Source organism: Musca autumnalis, unplaced genomic scaffold, assembly GCF_047663935.1.
Source record: "Musca autumnalis isolate F117 unplaced genomic scaffold, ASM4766393v1 scaffold_1, whole genome shotgun sequence".
Lineage (NCBI taxonomy): Eukaryota > Metazoa > Arthropoda > Insecta > Diptera > Muscidae > Musca > Musca autumnalis.
Window position 1 is genome coordinate 100,650,151 of NW_027411644.1, and position 16,200 is coordinate 100,666,350.

The 16,200-nt window shown below is 34.2% G+C and overlaps 1 protein-coding gene across 1 annotated transcript; it reads right to left on the bottom strand.

Annotated features, from left to right (window-relative positions):
* Positions 1 to 322: 322 nt before the first annotated feature.
* Positions 323 to 15,876, bottom strand: LOC141390694 (acetylcholine receptor subunit alpha-L1-like). The gene is made up of 4 exons (XM_073963634.1): positions 15,677 to 15,876; positions 15,429 to 15,610; positions 1,115 to 1,769; positions 323 to 710 (listed from the first exon to the last, which is right to left on the bottom strand). Exons 1-4 carry the CDS (start codon positions 15,744 to 15,746, stop codon positions 358 to 360), a joined length of 1,260 nt encoding a protein of 419 aa, XP_073819735.1. The 5' UTR covers positions 15,747 to 15,876; the 3' UTR covers positions 323 to 357.
* Positions 15,877 to 16,200: the final 324 nt, after the last annotated feature.

The following is a 16,200-nucleotide window of genomic DNA, read 5'->3' on the forward strand; positions in this document are numbered from 1 at the left end:
CTTACTATAGGATGAACACAATGGACCATAAGGTCTCCGAGTGGAGTGGCTGTCCAACACGACAGCTGCGCGTCCTTTAACCTAACCTAACCTAAGTAAATAGATTTAATATTTTGTCATTAACGTGTTCCACATAACGAGAAATATTTATGTTAAATATTTCAGATGTATTCCACACCAATAACTTATTCATAACTAACTAATACCAAATACATACCATCACGCCACAACTCAGAAACTTGACCTATGTCGAAAATTTCCTTTTGGGCTCGTAATATACTCACCGAGGGCTTTCATCTCCAAATGGAATTTTCCAAAATTCTTGTTGCACATTCTCATTTATTAAGAGTAACAAAATTAAACAAAATACACGGTAAACAATATCAAATAGATTATGGAAAATGATAAACAAGTAAAACGTTGTACCAAATTTGCGAGTATTTGCCAATCATCCGATGGGTGACCTTTGACTATTAACCGTGAGGCATCGTCTGTGTTTGAACTGGTAATAATATTTGTAGAGTTTTCGGCAGAATTACGCTTGACTTTATTCGGTAAGAATTGCAGTACAAAGGGAGAGTTCAACCACCGGCTAAGTCGTGTAGGCAGAGGTGATTTTCTTTTAAATGTTGATCGAGTGGCGAAAATAGAAAACACGGCCACTAACTGAGACAGAGTTACCAACACAAAACTGGCACCAAAGAAAATAACTGAAAAAAAAAACAATAAATGTCTATGTAAGAGACTAGCAACAATATATTTGTTATAGAACATAAAATACTAATAATATTAAAAAATAATAATAATTATTATAAATTTTGAAATTGATTAGTCCTTCATATTATATTAAGTTGACGGACCATTTGTAAGGTTGTACCAGATTGTTTTCATGTTACAAAAACAAAGAATAGCTACATATAAATCGTAAGGAGAAGTAGCTTCAAGCATTTTAAAACACACAACACTTATTGGATCAACTACATCAAGTTACTTTTGATCGCAAGTAATTATAAGATTTGGCTCTGATCACTGGTCAGTCCTTGGAGAGAAGGACAACAACATTCGTTTCTTTTTGTCCCAATTAATAAACTTCATCTCAAACAAAAACCCTTACCTATATTTGGAGTTTCTCTTGCAAAGTTTTGTCCGTTATGAGCGAAATAAATCAATTCTCCCGTTATAAGCCACAAACTAATGCCATTGATCCAAAATTTTTCGGTACGTGTTACATCCAAACACAAACCAACCAGCGTAAATATGGCAACGGAAATAGCTGGACTTCGAAATATGATGGCATATGATGACTTCCGTTGAAAGGTGATGTTATAGTCCAACGACGTGTACGGATTAGCACAGCATGCATACAATTTGGAAACGTGTGTTGCATTGTAGCCTATCACCTTATATTCCATATTATCTTTATTGATTTTAGAAAAAGTCATGCTTTCGTTTGCATTGACGTGCATTATATCCACTTCCAATCCGTCGAATGTCCATGATCCCAGTATCAAGTGGCACTCGTGTTTGTCGTGGGGCCAATATCTCATATGTTTTCCGCAGAAAATATTCACATCTATGGTGTCACTCCAAAACACCACACCATCGCTTTTTACCGTTACAAATCCATTCCGATGTATACGAATAAATTTGTTAGGTGCATTATTGTAGAACTCCAAATCAGGGATCCAAATGTGCCGCTGGCTAATGGAGATGTAGAATAGATTACCATAGTCTCGGGAATTCCATACCAGTCTCGGGTCACGCCATCTCTGTAACAGAATGGAAGAGTATAATTAATAAAGGCATACATATATATATATATACAGTCCCGGGAATAATTATTTTGACAAAATTTACATTTGTCTTAAAAGGCTTGTACTTATTGTCAGTATTTATAAAACGGGATATTACGTTTTTTCTTTTACCTCTCAGCTAAATAAAAATTAATGGACCAAAGAAATTCCAGTTCATTCCTGATTAGGTAGGCGGATGTTTAAATAGGGAGGCGAAAGCAAAACGGCATAAGTATTTTTACACATCATAATCATACCCTACACCACTATGTGGATAGGGTATTTTAAGTAGATTTTGGCCAAAATATTTGTAACGCACCGAAATTATGGTCGTAGGCCCATACTTTTATATACCAAAACTAGCTGACCCGGTCCGCGTTGCTGGCCCGTTGTTTGGGTTCTCCGTGTAAACTTTAGTTAATTATCCAGTATTGATACACCCATAATTAGGCATCCCTCTATAAACTTCATAATATAAATCAATGTTTTGACATAAATTCCATATAATGGTATCCCCCAAATTTAAGATATAAAATCTCTTTTTTTATACCCTTCACCATAAATCGACAGTTTAAAGCACTTTGTGACCCACAAATAATGGTCGGTGCACGTCAATTGACATTGCTATATATTGGATTGTTGGTCTCGGTTGGGGTCGTAATTATTACTGCAAAGAATTGTTGGTATAGGGCCACGTTTTGATATAGCTCCCATAGAACGGTACCGGCTGATTTTCGCTATTTTTGAGGATTTAACATCATTATCACACCGAAATGGCTGAAATCTGGTTTTAATATATTTTAAAGAGGAGGGCATAAATATTCGTATCGACCGAAATACACGCCTTTTTATTTGCGCTCGGTATGTAACAGTAATAGGTTCACGTTTTGATATAGCTCCCATAAAGCAGTACCTCCCGATTTTCGATAGTTCAGAGATATGTCCTCGTTTTGATATAGCTCCCATAGAACGGTAGCACCTGATTTTCGCTATTATTGGTGGATTTAATCTCATTCAGGCCGATCGAACGTAACGCTTTTTTTCTTCGCGCTCTATATGCAATAGTGGTAAAATACCCCTCAGCGAAATGTATGTTCCTTCGGGATATGTATGGCAACATTTATATAATTCATAAAAAAATACTTCTATAAATTGTAGTAGTTATTATCGAGATTTTGCTGTATTTAAAAAATGTATCTTTACCTAACTATTCCAAGGACTGAAATCAATGCTCATGAAGTTTCACTTCCCACATTTTGAGATTTTATCCGTAATTATAATATTTTCAGAAATCGAACACGATCGCGGTATTCTCATTCCAATGATGATATTGTATTGTATATCAATAACTTTGTCTGATTTCCAATGGATCTTTCTGGAATTTCGATCTTGTGACATCTCAAGTTATCCGGATTTTACTGTATTCCAAAATGTGGAGTTGATCGCGCTGTCCCACTTATTGTTTAGTGTTCAGCGTTTATAGCGTTTTTTAGGCACGCTTACAAAATTGTGTATATTATCTGAAATAATAAATGTTTGCAAATTTTGTGATGACCGCGATATTTCACTTCCGCGAAGACCATTCAGGGTCAAGACAGTAATTACAGTAGTATTGCAAACAATCTGTGAACAATACGTTGAAAAATATCATGGACTTCAGATCTAAAAAAAAATTGAAGGAGAACCTCCGGTCACTACACTTAGCCGTATTAAAATAGCTCACGACCGCGCTATCCCACTTGTTCAAGCTAGTGTTTATATCATTTTTGTGTCACGCTTACTAAAATTATGTATATTAATTGAAATAATACATTTTTGAAAACTTTGTGATGACCGCGATCATTCAGGGAAAACAATCTGTAAACAATACGTTCAAAAATATCAAAGATTTCAGATTTTCTTAAAAACATTGTGGGGGAGGACCACCGGTCACTATAAAAACAGCTTACGACAGTTCTAATTAATTGAAATAATACATTTTTGAAAATTTTGGGATGACCGCGATTTTCACTTCCGCGACGAATGGTCGTCAAGACTGTAATTACCATAGCATTGCAAACAATTTGTAAACAATATATTAAAAAGTATCTTGAATTTCGCGGTTTTCTTAAAAAAATTGTGGGGAGGACCACCGGTCACTACACTTAGCGGGATAAAAAAATAGATTACGACCTATTCTCAGACCTAAAAACTCCACATAAAAAATTTCATATGATTTCCCAATCGATTTTTCGGAATTTCTATATAGTGACATCTCAAGTCATCGGGATTTTACTGTATTCCAAAATATGGCGTTGACCGCGTTATCCCACATATTGAAGGCAGTGCTTTAGCGGTTTTGTAGTCACGCTTACTAAAATTAGGTATATTATCTGAAATAATACATTTTTGAATAATTTGGGATGACCGCGATATTTCACTTCCGCGACGACCATTCAAAAAAATATATAGCCTATTTTCACCACCGGTGTTCCCAGTACATTATCTGAAATTTTCAAGAAAATCAATTCAGCCGTTTTTGAGTCTATTCGGAACATACAAACATACAAACATACAAACAAACAAACATACTAACATACACACATTGCCTTTTATATATTAGATGAATGTCTCGACGAGCTGAGTCGATCTGACTATATGGTCCGTCTGTCTGTCCGTCGAAACCTTGTAATCGCGCTACAGGTCGCACTTTTGATCGGATCATCACCAAACTTTAGGTGTTGATGGCGGTCCCGAAGGGGAAGAAGCTTGTTGATTTCGGTGATGGTCAGATAATATTTAGGAATGGCCAAACAATTTATTTGGGTAAAAAGTCAACGTTTTTTCCAAAGCTAATATCTCAGCATCTATAAGGGGTATACAAAAAATTCTGAAATAAAAGTAGAAAATATCGCCTTTCTAACGATGTCAATTAGGTTGTCGTAGGTGCTCAAACAACGAATATATCGCAATAGTGGCTAATGAAACCCAACTTTTCATTTTGTGCTTTTAATTATAATGATGCATATCACAGCTTTAGTTCGAACCTTCCAAGAGCAAAGCTTGGCTATGAAAGTAGAAAATCTCATCTTTACAATGATGGAAAGTAGGTTGGCGTAGGTGGCCATATAATGGAAATATCGCAATAGTCAGTAATACATCCGATTTCCGAAGACAACCGATTTTGGTGATGGCTGGATAATGGGGGGTCGGAATGGGCAAAACACTTATTTCGAGAAAAAGTCAACGTTTTATTCCAAATCATATATCTCAGTGTCTATAAGGGGTATACCAAAAGCAAAACCTGACAATGAATGTAGAAAATATTACCTTTCTAACGATGTCAAGTAGGTTGTCGTAGGTGGTCAAACAACGAATATATCGCAATAGTCGCTATTGAAACCCAACTTTTCATTTTTGCGATTTTAATTATAATAACGAATATCAGAGCTTTAGTTGGGGCCTTCCAAAAGCAAAGCCAGACTATGAAAGTAGAAAATCCCATCATTACAATGATGCAAAGTAGGTTGGCCTAGGTGGCCAAATAACATAGATATCGTAATAGTCTCTAATACATCTAATTTTTTTATTTTTTAATCATCGCAATTTTGATCGGATCCTCACGAAATTTGAGGTTTAATGATGGTCCCATAGAGGAGGGAGCCTATTGATTTTTGTGATGGTCGGAATGGGCAAAAAACATATGTGGAGAACATTCAACGTTTTATTCATATGCGAATATCTCCGTTTCTAGTAGGCGTATTCCAAAAGAATGGCCCGTCAATAGAAGAAGATAAGATTACAGGTATAAATTTTGATAGGATCGTCACGATTTTGGTGCTTAATAGGGCTCCCAAGAAGGAAGAAGCATATTGAGTTTGGTGATGGTCGTATAATATAAAAGAGTCGGAATAGGCAAAAAAAACGTATGTGTACAAAAATTCAAAGTATTATACTTATGCGAAAATCTCCGCTTTTAGTAGTCGTATTTCAAAAAGAAAGCCCGTCAATGAATGAGAAAAATATCACCTTTCCTATGATGCAAAATAGATTGGCGCACATCCCACTTACACATTTTTTTATTTGAATTGTACTGACGAATATCACCACTTTTTTCTGAAATGCTTGTGATGTTGAAAAAGGCGCTGGGATATCCCAATTTATAGAATTTTATTTCCATGTCAGGTATTTCTGCTTCTGTTGGACATATTCCAAGGAGAGAGCTTGATAATGAAACTAAGGCATCTGAGCTTTAAATTAATACAAAATGTGGTATTTAATGAAAATACCGCTGCTTCTATTTGGTGTATTAAAGACATGTAAAATGCTAATTAGGAAGACCAGCAAAGCTTTCAATCAGTACCATGTAGATGTCGACAGTAGTCAAATATAAAATTAAATATTAATTACCATTTTAGTTCAGTTCGCCTTAAGTCATTTGGTATAAAATCCAGATTGGTGAAAATTATAGTATCTCCCTAAAAGAAATGTTTACGAGTGAAAAGCTTATGCACAGGGGTAGTGGTGTAGGGTATCACATAGTCGGCCCCGTCCCGACTATAGCCTGGCTCACTTGTTATGTTACTTTTGGTACATAATCGTACTTTTCGGTAAAAAATAGTTTTTTAGCTAAAATATTGGCATTTGTTATTGACAGTCATAGATTTTTAATAAAAATAGGGAACGTCGGTGTCAAAAGTTGTAACAAAGTAAAAATTACAGTTTCTGTAATAAAGGTAACTAATGATCACATATTGCCGCAGTTATCTGTTTATTTTTTAACAAATTAAAATCAAAATATTGAAATCGCTGTAAATATGCACGATGTAGGCAGAAAATATGAAATTGCAGACGTTGCTCTCCGGTAAATAGGACAGATTTAGAAATCTAACTTTAGTTATGCACAAAAATCCCCATCTTCGAAACAATTTCGATGTTAAGATAAGCCCTATATTAAAAATATAACCTCTAGACATTAGAAAAAAATTAATTTGAAGCCATATTTTGTTATTCCACTCGGTCCTTCTGAAGCTATTTCCATGCCTAAATGCTCCCAGACATCAGAATCATCGTATCCACCATTCAAAATAGTGGGATATTTGATTTTTATCGTTAATGCTGTGGACTGTAATAAATATTTTGCCACTTTGAACGGTCTTTCATATCAAAATGGTGGCAAACTGATCGAAGTGATATGTATTCATTTGCAGAACACAACTAAGGTTGATTTTGTGGAACACGTTTAGTGCGTATTTCGGGTTCAATCTCAAAATTATTTCCTTTAAGTATAAAATTTTTAAGAGAAAAAATGTTCTTAGTCTCATAAAAAAGTCAAAATCCGCAAAACATTCAGAGATAATGAGAGAACCAATCGAAAATGTTGTTTAATAAAAAATCTCTTGAATATCCTTATATCCTTGAAATATCGATCCGTAAATGGGTCCATAATGGTACAGATGTGTGTGAAATATATCATTTTCCCCGTAACTGACAATAATCAAAATCATAACAGCCTGTTTCACAATGTCGAACGAAAATGAAAACGAAAGAAAAACTACTTAACTCGTGTATGATTTTCAAATTTTGTAGTTGTTTCGAAGCAAAAACAAAGTCAATGTAACCATGAAAACAAAGTTTAGGTGTTTTTCGTTCGCATTAATTTTCTTTCGACATAGCGAAACAGGCCCTAAATAAGATATTTTTAATTGTTGAGGTCTAAAAACCAATGAACAATTTTGTCTAAATACTTATGCCACACAGTGAAATTTTATTTCCAGTACAAAAGAAAAGAGTACATTTGAAATGTTAAAATTTATTACTAATTTTAAGTACTGTAGTAAGGGATTAGCCAGAATATTTTTCATATTTTTTGTAGAAGACTAATCCGGTAAAAAAAATTATGCCAGGGACTGTAGTCCCTGTAGGAATATAGGGTGGGTCGTGATAATGAAAACATGTCGTCCAAAAACGATTTCAAAAATTTTTTATAAATAATTCGACTCCGGCCCCTAGCTAACTGATTTCCCAATTTTCCTGGATTTAAGTTTCGCCAGCATGGACGTAGCTTTAAAATAAAACTTATTAAGCTTTAGAAGTTTTTATGACATGCGAAAATAAGGACTACACCAAAATAGGGGCTAAAAGCGTTATCATACATGAAATCTGAAGTTACCGATACGTGGGATCCATACCAAACACAACCTGGACCGATATGGTCCATTTTCGAAAAAAATAAAAATTGAAAGAAATATTAGTCTATACATAGTTTGGACCAAATCCGTTCACTTCAGTCGAGAGTTATATTGTGCTCCAGCCAGACAAGCAGACGGGCGGACAGAGCTAAATCAACTCCAAATTTGCCACATTTTATTACACGCTTCCATACATTAACTCCATAAAAAAGACAACACTAATATATATGGATTTGACGCAACTTTAACAATAACCCAAACAGAAATAATTCTCATTCACCTCACGTTCGGAGTTGCACCACCCTATTTTGTTGGTTTTATACCCTCCACTATAAAATTTTTAGAACTTAAATGGAATAATTTGTTTTCCTTCCTGTCCACAATTTTAGGTGGAGTTCGGTAAAAAATTTATTTAAAATCCTGAAAATACCGAAAATCGGGCAGTACCGTTATATGGGGACTATAACGAAACACGGTCAAGAAATGTAGCTAAAATCCTAAAAGTACCGAAAATCAGGAGGTGCCGTTATATGGGGGCTAAACCAAAACATGGTCCTATGTTGACAAAATCGGGAGGTACTGTTATATGTTATATACTGAAATAACGGAAAATCGGTTATATGGGGGCTACACCAATATATGGACCTATGTCGATAATTTTTGGTTTTATTCATATGCGAATCTCAAATGTCAAATTACAGGGAGTTCTAGCAACAAATATAGCTAAAGTCCTCAATATACCGAAAATCAGTAGGTACCGTTATATGGGGGCTATACCAAAACATAGACTTATCACGGTGCTCTTGCAACAACTTAAAATGAAATCAAAAAACAAAAAAATCGCCGGAGCATTTTTTAAATAAATCGCGGTTCAAGTTGAAATTTTTAGGGGTTTTTTTTGTTTTTCACTATTTTGCTTGGAAACCGCAAGTTCTATCGAAATGGGACTAATGCTTGGTTTACATTCGGCGTCGTTTCGTGATTTCGAAGGCGTTTCGTGATTTCGCATACAAAAATTAAATCATCTCATCGAAATCACAGTACTCATGATACACAACCCTGTTTTTGGCTAAAAAGTACCAAAAGTTGCAACACTTTTCACGTATCACAATAAACAAGATAGATGGTTAATTGCTGCAAAAAAAAAATTTAGTATCAAAATGTGTAAACAATGTGAAAGAAATATTAAATTAATTTGTTACAAGGATATTTTCCATTGTTTTGCCGTACCTTTTTAATGGTAATGTTAGAAAAACGAGCGAATTATCAAAAATGTCTTTCCCATACAAATTTCCTAAAAAATACGGGGATGAAAAAATGACGGAAATTGCAAAAACTCCAGCAGAAATGTCAAAATCAATGTATCATCTATCATCTTCAGATGCCAATAAACATGCTTCTAGTTTTTACTGTGCCAAATGTGTATAGCAGAAAACAGGAGAGGAGGGTGTTTGCTATTCAACGCTATTTATACCCTACACCACCCTGTGGTAAGGGTATTATGTGTTAGTGCATTTGTATGCAACATGCCTAAGGAAAAGAGATAGACCCATAGTTCCTTCTAGGGATATGTATAGAATCACTTTCTGAGTCGATTTATGCATGTCCGTCCGTCCGTTCGCAACGTACAGGTCGCATTTATTGTTCGATTTGGCTTAAAATTGGGGAAGATCATTTTTTTAGCCTAATGAAGACGCTATTGCTTTTGGTGAAAATCGGTTCAGATTTGTATATAGCTCCCATATATATATTCGGCCGATTTGAGGTATTTGATGCACCAAACACGCTGTATCTGTTCAATTTTGATGAAATTTGGAATGTGTGATGGAATTAGGTCTATAGATAAATGTGCCAAATTATATCGAAATCGGTTCAGATTTGGATCTAGCTCCCATATATATTTTCGGCCGATTTGAAGTATTTGATGCACCAAACACGCTGTATCTGTCCAATTTAGATAAATTATATCAAAATCGGTTCAGATTTGGATATAGCTCCCATATAAATTTTCGGCCAATTTTTGGTATTTGGTGTACGAAAGACGTTGTATATGTCGGATCTCAATGAAATTTGAAATGTGTGACGGAATTTGGTCTAGAAATAAGTGTGCCAAATTATATCAAAATCGGTTCAGATTTGGATATAGCTCCCATATATATTTTTTGGCCGATTTTTGGTATTTGGTGCACGAAACACGTGATATGTATTTCCGATCTCAATGAAATATGGATTGTGTGACGGAATTTGGTCTAGAAATAAGAGTGCCAACTTTTATAGAAATCGGTTATATTTTTACCTATTCACAGTTGTTTATAGAAAAGTGCAAGTCTTGCTAGATTTCGGAGTACGGGAACGCATTTGTAACACTAAAAGTGAAAACTACTGCAAGTAGTAATATTTTGCAGGTTCTGAACACAACTTTTATCTATCAAAATTTATTATTATGATGTCACAACGATAAAATATTTTTTTTTTTATTTTTTCATTTGTTATTATTATATTATCGTTTTTTTTTTATGACTAATTCAATTTGCAACAGCTTGTTTTGAAAATTCATGTTCGATCAGCTGTGCATATTCATCTACCTTGATTATTGTGATATGTTTGATATCAACAAAAGAATAAGTGTAAACACCGAGATGTATTTCAGGATTTCGCGAAATCCAGTGGATTTTGGAGCGTAAGTGTAAACTTGGTATAAAAGAAATATTGTAGCTATGAAAATTCTTTAGAAGATTGCCCATTATGATATTACCATTATTGAGAAATAGAAGTTCAAATTGGGACAATGCATTGACAGTATCGTCTCCTTATAAAACAATGTCATGATAGCAGTTTCCCAACTTAAACTTATATATCTCAAAAATGGTACAAAAGGTACGAAAGCCAATCTTGTAGAGAATTTTCACAGCTATAAGATTTTCTCTACTCACATTTCGATAAGACTTACCGTTTTCAAGCAAATCGTGGAAACGTAACAAAAAAACCTACAAATGTGAACTGAACTTCTACATATATCTCAAAAATGGTAAAACCTATGAACAAATCATAATGGCCAGTCCTCTAGAGAATTTTCACAGCTACAACTTTTTTTATCTCCATTTCGATAGGACTTGCGGTTTCCAAGCAAAATCGCGAAAACCCAAAATAATCCTAAAAATGTGAATTTTGACCGCGATTTATTTAAAAAAAAACCCTGCAGCGATTTTTTTCTTGTTTTTAGATTTTTTTCATCTACGAACATTGCTGTTTCAAAATCTGCAAAAACTTTCCGGGTTTAAGCGGTTTTCACTTAAAGTTAGTTAATGCCCACCATGTATGACATTGTTTTATAAGGAAGAGATACAGTCCATGCATTGTCCCAACTTGAATTCTATATCTCAATAACGGTAAACCCTACAAAAATATCATAAAGGTAAATCTAGTAGAGAATTTTCATAGGTACAATATTTTCCTTTGTTCCATTTCGATAGGTCTTGTGGTTTCCAAGCAAAATCGTGAAAACCTAAAAAAACCCCTAAAAATGTCAACTTGAATCGCGATTTATTTAAAAAGCGCTCCGGGGGTTTTTTGTTTTTTTTTATTTTTCTCATCTATGAACATTGTAGTTTCAGAATCCGCAAAAACTTCCCAGGTGTAAGCTCCTTTCATTTAAAATTGGTTCAAGAGCACCGTGTTATGTTGACAATTATTTGTGAAAAATTTTATTATCAAGTTTTGTGGCCACTGGGAATTTAAGAAGTCAAATTACAGGGAGTACGGTCAGAAAATGTGCCTCAAAATCCTAAAAATACTGGGAGCTATACCGAAACATGGACCTAGATAGGAATTTGTTGATGGAAAGTTTTCGGACCTCTGGAAATCTCAAGAGATCTGTTAACAAATGTAGCTAAAATCCTCAAAATACCGAAGATCGAGAGATATCGTTATATGTGGCTATAACAAAACATATACCTATGTTAAACATTTTTAGTGGAGAAGTTTTGTGACCACTGGGAATCTCAAGTGTCAAATTACAGCTAGTACGGCTCAAAATTGAAGCTAAAATCCTTAAAATTCTGAAAATCGGCAGGTACCGTTGACACTTTTTTTGAGAAGTTTTGTGGCCACTGGGAATCTCAAGTGTCAAGTTACAGTGAGTTTGGTAAAAAAAAATGTAGCAAAGATCCTGAAATTTCCGACAATCTAACTTACCTGCCTATTGAGAAGGACACTCGGGTGCAAAAATATAAGGTTCTCAATTACACTATGCAAAACTGGAAATGCAAACAACTTCTAGTATGCAATTTTTGAAAGTACATATTGAGACAACAAAAACCCTAGTAGGTTTTCTTCCTGTCAGATCCAGTTCGGATTTTATGGCCTCATCTAAACCGGACTAAAACGACAGTTTCTTGTATTTATCGGGCCTTTATCTCAGAAACAAATAGGAATTTAGCCTTGCTGTCTTTGGCAATATTGTAGCCCTAAACTACACCTTTTCCACGTGTAATTCGAAAGATTCCAGTTGTAGTTCGTAACATTTCATTTGTAATTCGATTATTTTATTTGTAATTCGTAATATTCCTTTTGTAAGTCGAATTATTCTACTTGTAAATCAAATTATTCTATTTGTAATTCGAATTATTCCATTTGTAATTCGAATTATAAAAATGAAATAATTCGAAATACAATTAAGATAATACGAATTACAAATAAAATAATTCGAATTACGAATAGAATAAATCGAATTTCAAATAGAATAATTCGAATTACAAATGGAATAATTCGAATTACTATAGAAATGTTTCGAATTACAAATGGAATTCTCGAATTACAAATAAAATGTTACGAATAACAAATAGAATTAAAACTAAAATTATTCGAATTACATCTGAAAAAGGTGTAGTAGATCTTATGTTTTGAACGGATAGATCTTATGTTTGGATAGAACATTGGTTGCGTCGTTTTTATTTGGATAGCTGATACAATTTTTTTTTTTTTTTCAAAATAGTCTGGCTTAATCCCGTTGTTGTTAGTTTATTATTTTAAAACAACTAATTTATTAGTGGAAAATGTTGGCATTGTTCACCAAGGGGTAAGGCAGGGAAGACTAGTTTCGTTCCACGCCACTGGATCTCATCAGTTCCCTTGTTTCTTGTTTGTGGATATTCTCCACCGAAGTTATTTTTCAACAACTTCTTCAACAAAAAACTTGTTATGCCCAAACAACAATCGTCAGCTCGAAGTATAAGGGCGGACAACTAAAAAACTTCAATGAGAAGTTTGCCAAACTTTTTCCACTAATAAATTAGTTGTTTTAAAATAATAAAATAAAACAATGGGATTAAGGCAGACTATTTAGAAAAAAAAAAACAAAATTGTAATTTTTGGATGTTCAAAGTTTCGGTGAAATCGGATGGTTGAAATTTTGTGTGGGAGGTACCTGAATGACTCGAAGTTTGGACAAAATATTGCGATATCCAAAATGTTTAGGAATCAGTGCACAATATTTTTTTGCCATCAAAACTCACGGCCTTTAGTTATAATTATAAATAGTTTTTTGTAAAAGTTTACCACATCTGACTAAGGATATGTGTAAATTCTTAGGGTGGTTCTATCCTGGTGAACCATTAAAACATGCTAATATTTTGACATTTTTTCATAAAGCGTGTAAAAAGTACCGTTATAACGCATATGTGAAACATGTTAAGTATTGAAAATATCGGCTACTATATACTATACATGCCCACAAAAATATAATTTACAATTCCTTTTCTATCGTCAGATATAACGGTATTTGTAGTAGAGGTGGGCGCGTGTCGTGCCGTGAGTAGTGCGTGTTCGTGCCTTCCCGAAAAACGCCGTGTTTGTGCGTGTCGTGCCGAAATACATTTTTGGCCGTGCGTGATTGTGTTTTTTTGTTCGACACGGTTTTGCACGACACGACTAAACACGATCTGCACTATGTGACACGATCGTGCTAAATTTTTGGTCTGCCTTTAGAAGTCGTGCAAGAGACCATATAAAACACGAAAATCGAACAAGAATATAAAACCGACCAAAAAATGCCTGTTCCAGCAAGAAGCTACTATTTTTTACTACGATAACATTTTTTCCTTTATGTTACACTATGCGACACTGAAAATGCAAACAACTTCTAGTATGCATTTTTTGAAAGTACATATTTAGACTACAAAAACCCTAGTAGGGTTTTCTCTTGTCAGATCCAGTTCGGATTTTATAGCCTCATCTAAACCGGGCTAAATCTACACTTTTTTGCATTTATCAGATCTTTATCTCAGAAACGAATAGGAATTTGGCCTCGCTGTCTTTAGCAATATTGTAGCCCTAAACTAGTAGAATTTATCTTTTGAAAAACCCACATAAGAAAAACTCCATCTAGGGCATCAAAATCGATAAAATATAGAAGATTTCACATAATTGCTGAAATTCTGTTCAGTATCAGCTGAGCTATTTGGAGTTGAACCAACTAACCTTTTGCGAAAATGTTCCAAATAAAGTTCTCAGCAATTCTTCAGAACATTCTGAAACTCTAAACTGCTTACTTCATGTTGTTTCAGTGGTATTTTGCATCATATCTTTGACAACACGTATTTCAAACACAGTTCACACAAACAGTTTATTCTCACATTTCGGATTTCACCACATTATTGACATTTTTATTAAATCGTCTTTGAAAAATATACAAAAAACAACGTGGTAGATGCATTTTACATCAATAGCATGGGTTGAAGAGTTGTGTATTACATTCCAGCGAATATTTTTTCAAAAGAAAATATTAAGAAAAAATTAACGGTTTTGGAAATACGGTGCGAAATGTATACAAATTATGGAAATTTCCGATTTTTTTTTAAATTTGAGGCTATACACGTGATTTTTCGAGTTCATTGTTTCAACAAATATTTTATTCTTGCCCTTATCTAAAAATTTGCTTCAGAGGTGAGATAAATATTCACATAGATTTCAGAGATATAGCCCAGAATTGTTGAAAAAAAGTCAATATTTAACCATGTTAAGATGGGGCCATAAAATCCAAGCTGGATCTGGCACAACAAAACCCAACTAGGGTTTTTGTCGTTTGGGTCTGTACTTTCAAACAATCGTCAGCTCAAATTTTTTGCACAAGATTACCTATAAATGTTGCACAGTGTTATTGTGGACACTGGAGTCATTACAAGGGAGAAATCTGCTCAGAATTGTATCCTGAACATGTATATATGTATATATACTTTATATGGTCGCAAATGATTACTTCAATGCGTTACGAACGAAAAACAAACTAAATATACCCTCCGTACTATGGTGTAGGGTATAATAACACGAATTTAAAATTTTTGTTTGCTTTTTTTATACCTCTCTTTTAACATTACACCGTAAATTTTTCGGCTATGGATAAACCTCGAAAATATCTGCCACTCTTATAAGACCACTCTTCTAATAATACACATAAAAATTAACTCACGACTTGTAGTAATCCAACCAAATGAAACATCCCACTTTCTTCTAGAAAATCAAAATGCTGCATTTCAATGTTGACGAATAGCATCACGGTCTCGTTCAAGGCTCCGACAGGTCTCGACGATTGTTGATAGTTTGCTAGCAATGTCTTTTTGAGCAAATCCTGAGCAATGTCGGCTGTTAAGGCTATAATATGAAAGTTACTGCGACATTATGGATCGTTGATAATATATTGATAATGAGAAAACATACCTTCTTTCACTCCATTTGCAGATACTGTCACTCCAGCAAGAGCGTAAAATATTAAGAAAAATAACATCATTTTTCTACTGACAATTTTTGCGACAAAGCGAATGTGTCTGTCTGCATCCGCCTAATAACTGAGACTAACGACGACTACTGCTAGTGCAAGTCGTAGACTTGCTCAATTAATGAATGGATAATATTAGAATACTGCTTTTGTGTGTTTTCTTGTGTAATTCAATTGAAGTAATTGTCTAATAAGCTAAATGGAATAGGTGGGCATCACATATTGTCGTCTCATATGTTATACTTCTCATACTTCTCGTTCTTAAAAACGTTTTATCATAAAAAACACAGTGGTACTAGGGAGAATATTTCCAAAAAAATATGCTAAAGAGAGTATGCTACCTCTTGAATGTACGCACATTAGGGTGATCCACCTTGCAATTTTTTCAATTTAATCCAAAAGCCTTAAATATGAAATTTTATTGCGATCGGTTTAAGTTAAATTATTGTCGGTTTAAATTAAATTA